The 12004-nt window shown below is 36.9% G+C and overlaps 1 protein-coding gene across 1 annotated transcript in view; it reads left to right on the top strand.

Moving 5' to 3' along the window:
* The first annotated feature begins 2723 nt into the window (after positions 1-2723).
* Tis11 (Tis11 zinc finger protein) overlaps positions 2724-12004 on the top strand; it is a 33297-nt gene continuing 24016 nt past the window's right edge. The window contains exon 1 of the mRNA XM_012363098.2: positions 2724-3402. Coding sequence (XP_012218521.2) covers positions 3346-3402 — 57 coding nt within the window. The 5' untranslated portion in view covers positions 2724-3345. The remainder of the gene's footprint in view (positions 3403-12004) is intronic.

Below are 12004 nucleotides of genomic sequence, written 5' to 3' on the forward strand. Positions count from 1 at the left end.
GCTGAGTGCAAAGTTGCTCTGCGCGCCACATGATACGCCCATACGCTTTCCGTACACTCCTATAATAATGGATACATGCGCCACGCATGTGCTGGACACTTAGCTAGCCTTTCTCTTTATTTTTTTTTTCTTCTTCTTTTCTCTTCCGCTTTTGTTATTTTAAATTACTTTAGATTTCTCATTATTTGCTATTATTTTATATATTATTTAATTTCACGGTGTATCCGGCAGCCTTACAAAGGCAACATTTTTCTACGATACTTAAGAAACGTGTTTTTTCGTGCGGGTAATAAATTGTATGATTCAACTGCTTTGTGTTCGCAAAAAACAAAAAGAATCCCTAAATTATGTATCGCGAAGTATCCTTGTAAATGCGGACGCGCGTAAATATTTCACCGTGACGATGTCGTAACTACTACATCTGATCTTATCTTATTATTATTAAGATCTCATAAAAAAAAACATAAAACTTTTAAATAATCTATACCCACACAGCACGCATATCCAAAAGATGTTCAAAAGACATCTCGAAGATATCTTTGAGAGATACGATATCTTCGGTTCTCTGAACGTCCTCCAGATATGCATGCTGTATAGGTATGTTTAGAATTTCATAATAATTTAACGATATAACCATTTTCTAATATTATCTCTAAAGTAGATTATAAAACGTTGATAAAAACCATATAACAAAAAAAGTTGTGCGTAAAATCTGTAATTTCTAACAAATATCTAAAAATATAGCTTGTCTTCTATTGAAAAGTAAAATATTATTACTCTCACATTCACATATCAAAAAGGTTTATCGTATAAAAAATTGCACTAAATAGAATTATGGGAATATTCGAGTAATTTTTCGATTGATCTGTGAGAAGCGTGGAAATTTCACGCTCAATCATATACGGTATAAACCTATCGCAGAAACGGGAGTACCGGAGGTCTCTGTCTCTTTCTCTTTCTCACGTACACGCCCTTCACAAAGAGCCCGCATCTCCCGGTCTGATATCTCTGCATATAGCTCGGCCACCATGACGGAAACTGACTCCCATTAGCCGTTATATTTAGTGGCATGAGAATCTGTTCGGGGTTGAAAACTACCTCCCCATGAGATTCGACAGCTCACCCTCATAAACCCACATGTTACGGCGCATACTATGACACCCGCTAATTAGACAAAAGTCAGACTTTGCGGCAGCCGCGCACGGCCGATCGGATCGATGATAAATAGTCGAATATTCTCGCGTGATTGATAAATTAGTATCTTTAACTCATTATCGTGTTGAGTTTCTGAGCACAATGTCTCTCCGATATGTAGAGGAGAGATTAAAAAACTTATTGAGTCATAAATAATATTTCTTCGTCAAAAACAAAAAGACCTAGCTCGCTTCTAAAATTACATCTAACCGATTAAGCAACTAAGAGTCGAGATAACTTTTCTCAGTCATTTCTCCATAAATCATTTCTTTTTTCGCGAGTAAAGATTAATTTTACCGTACCGCGAATGAGACCTCTGTCCACCGCACGTTCGACCTTTTGGTCGGCACTTGACATTGCGCCAACGTGAAACCAACGGGAGTCTCACTTCCTACTCGCGCGACCTCGCGCGACCAAACTTCCGGCTTTCCCTCCGCGAAATGTCACTTCCTTCTTCGATCAATACAACGACGTCATCGGTACGCGCAATTTCGTAAAAAAGTTTGTTTCTGTCCGCACAATTTGCATGCTTTACTTGGTAATTAAATTCCGGATTATTGTTCTGTAACACGTTTATGGTCGTAAAATCATAACGGCGATTGGCAATAAAAAATCGCAATCCACGTGGACAGTTATTGCTCAGAATCTGCGGTCTACATCGCAGGTGAATAGAAGTTGAACTTCATTCATGCTTTGACCGCTGGAATGCGCTCGAGTTGTCGAGCCGCTAAGACTACCTATATCTAAAGTAGTTGTATTCAATAATAGAAACAATCCCATAACGCATTCAACTCGGATTTAGATGCGTTTTCGGAAATAATGATCAAATGATCAATAATGATGAAATGATAATATCATTTCTTCGACATTTAATAAACATCAAAGTAATTTCTTTCATTACACATAACGCAGTATAAAGTTACATTTTTTTAAATCCATAAATTAGATATTTAAGATCTATGGAAATCTTACAAAACTTTGTAAATTTCTTAACCTTTTAAGAATATTCAGCTTTTTCATAAAAGAGAAAAAGCCTTTTTAGAAATATCTAAAAACTATGTTTGTCATTCTTCAGGCTTATTGTAAAAAATGTATCATTTAAAAATTTTATTATTTACGTAAAATATAACATTCTTATCACAATATCGAGGTAGGTGTGTATATTAACTGAGAAAAAAATTACTTCATATTCTATAAATAGTCATAGCATCGCCATTACGTGTATCGACCATATCAAATCCTGTGATTTATCTGCACCCCCTAATACAAGGGACTACGATGTCTCGCTGCCCCAACCTCCTCCAATAAGAACTCTGAACCACTGCTATTGGAGCTCGAAAAGCCTGGTCAACGTTGCTGCAATGATCAGAGACGACAGAAGACTCACGTGAGTCGAAGAAAGCGCGTTTGCACGATTGAAAGAGACCTCGGATGCGCAGTTGCCGCAACGATAAGCCCCTCCACTACAGGACGAAACGTGGGGCACCAAGCCGATTGGCCGATGTTTCCATACCACGGAGTATGCGACGGTCTGCGTGTTCTCTCTTGCCGGCATAAGCGGTGCGGCACTCAGTTAGTTTTGGGAGGCTCTACTGTAAACGTTGTTGAGTGCACCGGACACGAGTACCGGGTACACAAATTCGAGGTACGGGTACTCACTTTGACGAACAAAAGTGCCAAGTTCAAGTTCGTAACACGAAGCAGAGAACGAGAAGCGTCATTCACACAACGATCGACGAAAACGTATCTCCTGTACGTAGAAACGAACATCGACGTCGATTTACAGAAAGCCGGTTGATCCGCGCCTAGATCATTACTTTGCCCGTTCGTTCCTTCACAGACGCGCGCATACGTCTCTTTCCGTCTCGCCCGTTCCTGTTTTTATTAACGTTCCGATACACGTGTCGCGATCGGGACACGTACTGTTTTACGCGTGGGTGCTTTCGATGCGAGCTACGGCGGCGTATATAGCGGCGCATACGGTCGGAGTGGCAGTTTTATTGTGTTCTGAAGAAAGTTCCCTTAAAGCACGTATCCACGACTAGCTGCTGCTTTGACGCTCGCTGCGAGGGACGAGAAAGAAAGGAGGATTGAAAAAGGGGCAGAAGCTCCAGAGATACAACAGTGTGTTTTTGTGCGAAAGCGAGGAACATGTCGACTGCTGTCATGAGTACCCCCATGTTCGAGTGCAGCGATCCTCTTTTTAAGGTAAATTTATTAAACTGCAATCTTAAATCTTACAGTATCCGAGATTAGCGAGAAAGTCTCTCTTCGCGGAGTAAATACTGAAAATCGTACATAATAAATACGGAGAATGTACGAGGGACGAGACCGCAAAGGCATTTCTGCTACGCTTGAATTTCGTATATTGTAAAGTAAATAAATGAATCTTCGAACGGTATTGTGAAGTTTTTCTCTCAATGTGGGCTTTATAACTATAAACCTGCTGAATTTCGAAATTCCTCGTCCCTTACCATTCCACCAATGCTGTATCTTTTACCTACCTACCTACCTACCCATCTACCCACTGCTTTTCAATGCAAAACCAACTCTGAGCCGGATGTCCACAGGTAGGTGGGATGTGCACAAAACTAATGCGAATTTTCATTCCTAAAATTCGTTGGTTATATGACACAACAAAATTCTACAATTTTTTCAACATGATTTCTTCATGAACAATATAAAAGAATGTTTATTAAATTTTGTTTCATGTTTACTGTTCGTACGTTAATTTGTTTAATGTTAAAATAATTATTTTCGATTTCATTTATTGTCACAATACCGTTGGAGGATCAATTTAATTTGTTTATTCCGAAGCGTGCTTATGTCAGTAAATTTTATATCATTTAATAAAATGTGTATACATATATATGTGTGTGCATCATCAAAAGATTGGTTCGTTTATTTTTTGATGTGTGCGTGAGACACGACCGCGTTGACTTATTGTTTTTTGAGTGCTTCTTTTTTTTTCCCTTTTAATAAAACGGCGCGAGCGCGAAGCAAGGTAATTCCGACACGCAACGATCATGCATCAGGAATTATTCACGAGATATAATCGGAAATATGTAACATGTGTGTCGCCGGGGAACATTAAAATCCTCGATCATATCATTTCGGTGGTAGATTGAATCTCACTTCCACGTGATCCGTTATTCGTATTTTCAATATTTCTGGAAATATGACGATCGACACGGCGACGCGGAGCGTCCATGAATCGAGATTTTACGCAAGCAGAAACAGATTATAATTCGAAATACTAAAAACACACATATCGGCAAGAAAAATATCTAGCTGAACCAAGAATCGATCTCTGTGCATTAATATTCCGTTTTTTTTACATATGTCTGATGATACTGTGTTTATAATAACAAGGAAACATCGATATTTTTTCAGAAAGCAATGAAATTCTCTAGAAGATTTCGGGCGTTGATCGCGATATTTATCGATTGCAGATGTTTTTAGACTGTTATTTATGGTTTTTAGACCGTTCTTCGGCGTGATAAAAATCCATTTCTTTTGATTTCATACGTCACACAGTTCGGCATAATCGTTTCGACTATTATTATCTACTACAAGAGACACGTCGAATTAATCTTGAATTTGTAATTTACAAATTTTTCAGTAAAAACCTATAATTACTCGATCAATTAATATGTTGTTGGTCGACACGGAATATTTTAATCGAAATTGTGTGACAAATTCAACAGAACGAATTTTAAACAATTTTAATAATTGAAATGCTTCTATACAATCAACCTATTGAGCTTCTTATTTATCATTTTATCCTTATTATCTGTCAGATATACATAATCTTAAATATCAATATTTTTTGAACGATATTCATCTATTATTAATATCTTGATTTAAATTCTAGTACGATATGATACAACATGGTATTTCTGAAAACTCTTCTTTGCTATCTGAAGTGTTTTTCGATTACTTTGGCAATGATTAAATCAAATGTCCATGAGATTAATATGTATGCAAAACGGAAACACGAATATTTTCGACATAAACACTTTAAATTGAATTTAGAAATGTTTCTCCAAAATCCAGCGTGGTATAAATAAATTTAAATTTGAATAGCCTCACAAAAATCGGCATCCGTTAATAATAATATATTATAATCCACCTATCAGCTGAACGTATTAACAATGATCGCTACCAGTCACGCGTCGTATTCTCCGTTTCGCGTCGATAAGTCGTAAGGCCTTCATCACTCGGACAGACGGTCGCGCGTTCTCGCACGACGTAAATAAAAGGCCTTTGCGAGTCGAGCTAAACTCTCACCTTAGAGAGAACTAGGCACAACACTCTCTTTGGTTTCTCCTCCGACGTGAGTTTCTCTGTGTGACGCGAGCGAGCCTCTCGTCGAATCTTATGACGCGCCCGTGGATTTTAAGAGGATTTAAAAAGGAAAACGAAGCACGAGTAACACCTCCGTAATGACAGTTATTAAATAATAACAGATACTCGAACTATTTGAGATTGTCGTGAATTTCTAACGAAAGAATGATTTAATGGAAACCTTTTCAACTGCAATTTTCGCGAAAGCAATTCTTAACACTTGCGACTGTTGTTCGTTAGAGGTATCATTTTCGTGTTACGTTGTACGATTCTCTTGCAAGGAGATGCGACCGGCACGTGTCGGCGAGAATTCGCGCGCTGTTCTCCACGCACGGAATCGTGCTGGTACTTGGTGGTACCGCTCGCGCGCGCGTTTGTGTTGCTGCGTATTGGATTAACAAATGCATTCTCGCTCTCGCTGTACTCTGCTCGGACCGCGCCGTCGCATCATCGTGCAACACGATAGAAACGAAAAAATGTATTTATTACGCGTTCTATCACAACACGTCCTCGAACGTTCCAACAAATACATGTGAATGTTTACGCGGAAAAACTTGAGTGCACATTAACGGAGCCGAGCACATTAAACGAGTCTTAGATCATCCAATGCAGTGAAGTAAATATGTCGTTAACGAATAGTATGAGCCATACTCATTAACTGTAATTTTACTAATGAACGGGAGAGAAGTGACGTGGGACGACAAGTATGACTATTCTTGGTATAATCAAGATTGCTATTCTTTTTTTTAACGCAATCGACGACTTACTGGCGACTTTCAAGAATGCAAATTTTTTCGAGAATTTTATATCTCCTATTTTAGATATATATTTTTAGAACCATTACACTATAATAACGAAATAACAGATGACAGAATTTCAAGAATAGCAATCTTAATTAGTAGAATTTATTGAAAAACAAATATTGTTTGTATTAGATCTAGCGCAAGATCGTTGCCTTTTACATTTTTGCAAATCCGGATTTTCCGAACCCACAGAGATGACTTATCGAAATCGTATTCTAATCTTTTATTTATTCCTGAATATCACGTGTCCAACGGATGAGGCGAATGGTTTTTATGTGTTTGTACTGCGGTTTTGTGTATTTACGTACAACTTTTGCTGTGACCTCAAAGCGACAGTACGACAGGATACGCCATAACGAAATGTGTGTACAAGTTAATCTTATAAAGGTATCGTGGCTTTAATGCAATGTAACATTATATTATATATTTATATAATCTATTTGAAAATATGATTGAACGCGCGTATTTTATTGCATTATACGTGTGCACGTTCTGTTAGAGATAGCAAAAACATGATTAAATCATACAAGAAATAAAATACACTCGATCTCTCTGACATGTAAAATGTACATTCGTATAAATCAGTGCTCGGAATTAGTCTGAACATTTCAGCCGATTTCCGTGGTATACGCCTCCTTTCCTCTCCTTACCGCGCGCGCCGCAGCCGCTAGGGCCAGCGCTGCCGAGCGTTAAGAGCGACACTATCTGATTATGAGTGGGTTCTTCTCCCTATTTATTAAAATTTTTAAAAATGTATTAAAATTTATTAAAAATAAATTTTTTATTTTTAAATTTATTAAGTGGAAATATTTCAATAGATTTCCACGTCACCCATGAGATACTAATGCTGACGCGTTTTTTTTTAAGTGGTTTCCCCCGTAGATCTATTCCACTAAAGATAAAAATAAATTCTTAATTTAAAAAAAAATATATATAAAAGAAATTTTCTTAATTAGATTTTCTTGGCCTTTTATGAGAATGAACAATTGATGCAATAATGTAGATAGAAACCACTTTTTGAAAAACGTGTCAGTATTAGTACCTTATGGGTGACGTAGAAATCTATTGAAATATTTCCACTTAATAAATTTAAAAAAAAAATTTATTTTTAATAAATTTTAATAAATTTTTTTAAATTTTAATAAATAGGGAGAAGAACCTACTCATAGAACCTAATCAGATAGTGCCGCTCCTAACGCTCGGCGGCGCTGGCCCTAGCGGCTGCGGCGCGCGCGGTAAGGAGAGGAAAGGAGGCGTATACCACGGAAATCGGCTGAAATGTTCAGACTAATTCCGAGCACTGGTATAAATGAAGACACGATAAATGAAATGAGTAAAAAAGTTGACTCCACACACGTTTCATACATATGTATGTCATTTAATTAATATTCAATTATCAAGCAATACAGTACGTATTGCGAAAGGAACGATTACCATCTTTCTGTAAACATCATTTTCATCCGTTGTGTATCCTTCGCTCATACATTATGGGGAATAATACAAGGATACGCGATTGCTTCACACAGAGATATTGTGAAACCGTCATTTTTCTTGCGTGTATGCGTGTGATATACGATGTGGTATCGTCTATATGTTATCGTTGTAGAAACTGATACTGATCGAGAAGCTAAACGAACGAAACGACAAGTCAACTTTTTATTCAATATGACTTGTACTACACATATGTAAAATTGATTGCTTGCACGCGCATTGACACAAAACTCTCAATCTGTCGACGGAGAATCAACTGCTGTTTTCGTGGCTTTATTTGTGGTTGGCAGGACATCCGGTGATTCTTGAATGTCTTATACAAGTATACACGAGACAAAAGGAACGAAGATTTTCAGGTTTGCGGCAATTCTACGTATTAATACGCTACCGCCAGACATTATTTCTGAAAACATACTCATATGTCACTACACGTCTTCGTCGCGTAATTATGCGTGGCGCGAACGCGTATGTATCATACGATTTCCGGAATGAGTCTACCATTGCGAGCCGGCTCACTTGTCATTTCCCGTCTTATTATCATGCAAACACGATTAAGCATACGCGAATTTAAACAAAAAAAAAAAAAAAGATATAGAAAGAGGAAAGTACACACCACCACGGAAATAATTATCGCATATCACGTGACGTCATGTGCGTTGCGATGTCTCGACGACCTTTGCCAATGTTGCTACTCTGCATCTAACAAATGAAATCAAATCGCGACACTTCGCGACACTTTAAATATGTGGAAATAATCGTTGTCTTTATTTATCTTGAATTACGTCAATTAGCTTGAGATCTATTTTTTTTACGTTCATATCGAAATTTATCTGCCTGAAATCATATTGGTTTCACAATTTTCAGATGTTGTTGCATCGACGAAACGTACGATTATTTAAAACATTAGCAGTCGTAGAAAATTTTTTTTGGTTTGAATATCATAATTTGCCCGATTTTTAATGCCACTGTAAGTTCTATCACTCATGATTAACTACATGTTTCATAATTTTGGAAAGTAAAGATAATTTTTGCAATCGTTGTCTTCGGCTGTTCTTTTTTTCGCTTCAACTACGCGATGTGTACTTTGCCACGCGTTACCTCTTTTTTTCTCCCTTTTTGAACGATAATCGTGCGTAACTTTCCTCGGCAATTTCTCCTCGGCTCGATTTCGAAACTCGTTCGATCGGGTGGACTTTCAACTTTCGATATTCGACTACCGCGAGCGCAGTCAAAATTGACGTGTTGATTATCATTAGATGTGGAAATTTTTGTGACAAGAGTCGTGTAATGCTTGGAGATTTCTTCATTAAGAAAACCATCTTTGTAAATTTCTTATCTTGACTATATTTACACTGATTAGTGCATTTTAATTTGGGTTCGAGGTAAAAATTATGATGAATCACTCGGAATCGATTATTATACATACGAAATGATTAGAATACTATAGAGCTGAGTCACAAATGAAATAATAGACAAAATGACGAATAGAACTCATCATTCAAGCAAATGACTTGCTTATTGCATTGCGACATGTTGAACAAGTGACATGCAATACATAAATTATAGAAGCATCTAGAAAGCATTTCTTATTAGATCTAATTGTATAAGCTGGATTTTAAGTATACTCCTAGAACAACAATTTAAAATAATATAAATAAAACAATGACAACAATAAATCTATTTTCTAAAACAAATCTGAGATTATTAAAGTTGCAAGTGCAGCTTTAATCTACATATATTTAATTTATATTCCTGAATTGAATTCTCGCAACGCACGTGAAACACTTATTTATCTTCATTTTTCGCGAAACTAGCATCTTTGAAGCGAAAATGCACGCGTAAATCCTCTGAATTTTTCTAAAAGCGGAAACCTCGCCCCAAGAGTGTGCAGCGTGCCCGGTACATCGTCAGTGGCAACAAAAAGCCGCTCGACGAACGCGAAGAAGGGGCGTAGGAACCTGTTGCTTCAGGTTTGCCGGTGCTGAAGAAGGAGTGACCGAGAGAATGAAAGGGTGGGAGAAGGAAGGAGGGACACCGGGGGGGACCCCTCTTTGTGCACTGCTCTGCCCCTGCCTCTTCTATACTGCCCGATTCCCGGCACCATTGGCGTAGCACGTTCCCCACTCTTTTATGCTTCTTCGACTTCCCTTCAGCAGGACAAATTTTCCCATATTTTTGAAAAGACCTGCTACACGCCACCACAAAAGGATAAGGCGAAGACCCGTCCGTTCCTCTGCAACTCGTTGCATCGCTTTCTGGAACTTCTTTTTTGCAAGGCTTTGTGAGGCAAGTTCGGCCGGTTTTTACAGGGATTTGTGCGATCCCGATTATTTAGGTAGTTGACGAAATGGCCTGTTTTCGTTCACAACGAATGCTTCTCACGATGCAAAAATGAACGGAAAACGTTGCTAGTAAGAATATAACACATTTGAAAAAAAGTTCAATAATCGTGATTAAAATATTGTATAATTATAATTGCTATGACACCGTAACTTTAAATTTTGAACAAATTAGGATAAAAATATTAGTTTTAATTATGTAGTTTTGTAATACTACATTTAAGGACAATGATTTGAAATATTCACCTTAAAGTGCGATATTTCACACGCAAAGCAATAATTCATAAAATTTCGATCTCATTATCTAAATCATTTTATCTAAATCTATTTTTTATATATTATATTTGAAATGTATATTCAAATATTTTCCAAATGTAAATTATGAAAAAAGTTTCAAAATTTATTAAAAAATATCCGTTATTAATCTCTATATGTAAAAGATTTTTTTTTACAGAGAAATATTTACAAGATATTCGTTAAAGTCTTTTTGAAATAAGGAAATATTACAAAACGATTTTATTTACTGTTATTTCGTAAATTTGTAAATGGCTCCATGAACGGTATAAGACGGTGCAACGGGTTCCCTTAAAACCTGGTCCCTTTTTTTCGTATTTATGAAAAGGGACTGGTGGGCACAAAAGCGACACAGAGGAAAGGACACGAGCCATTTCCGCGCACCTTGCACTTTTCGCACTGCTCGTCTTCGACACAATAATTGTAATTTCTTCCAACGCCAAGTTAACCTTTCGCGATCCGAGATAATCTTAAGAAATTACACCACATCGAGCATCTCGTGTTTACGTCAATATTGTCATCATTGCGTAAGGTTAATCAATTTTCGCATTATGTGCAATAACATATTATATAATCGAAAAATACTAAAAGGCTTTAAGGCTGTCAATTCACTATATTTTTTAAAATAAAAGTTTATAAAGTAGAAATATAATTGATATAATTTTTTCGTCTGGCAATTTGTATTTTGCCAATTGCAATTATTTATTATTTATCGATTGCTCGATGTGACATATGATTAGCATAATCCTAGATATTGAATCTCAAAGGATCAAAATCTACATCGTGCGAGAGAAAGCGAGAGTGCGCCGAGGAGCGTCTCTTACCGGCTCTCGATTTCACTTTCACACTTGATTTACACGATGATTCTTAAAGTTTCCAATTCGGGCCGGTTAGCCTGAAGCGTGGTCACGCTCTAGAAAAAATCTGGGACCGGTTTTCCGGACAGCTTTGTTTCCGCTCACGCCCGATTGGTAACATGTATCGATTACATCGATTATTGATATCGTAAAAGTGCTAATAAAAATAAAGAAAATAAAAAACAAACTGCTGTTAAAATTACAGATTGAAAAAAATATGAGAATAAAAAATAAAATCAGTTTGTGATCAATTTAGGTCATGCATAGAGTACGTCATCATTTCAAATTAATTTGACTCGAGATTATCTACTGTTAAAAAATTCAATAAATAATAACTGAGATCTCCATCATGACATATAATGATACTACATAACGTTTGTTTTTTCGATTTTGATGCGGTAAATCAAGCTAATCGCAAACAAGTACAACGCACGATTCAATTAAGGCCAGAAGAAAGAATTTTCATTTCAGAGAAATTTCCTTGACTTACAGCCGTCATACTTTCTTCTTGATTAAAGTTGTTAATTACTAATCTCCGCACATACTCATTTCGTGCGCTATTATTTTTTCCAAGAGCCTCGCGTTTTATCAATATGATTTATCCTTTGGCCATTGGGCAACATTAATATGTCACTATAAATCATACGAAGCCGTACGCGCGGATATTTGTGACTTTAAC

The sequence above is a fragment of the Linepithema humile genome, chromosome 1 (assembly GCF_040581485.1).
Source record: "Linepithema humile isolate Giens D197 chromosome 1, Lhum_UNIL_v1.0, whole genome shotgun sequence".
NCBI lineage: Eukaryota > Metazoa > Arthropoda > Insecta > Hymenoptera > Formicidae > Linepithema > Linepithema humile.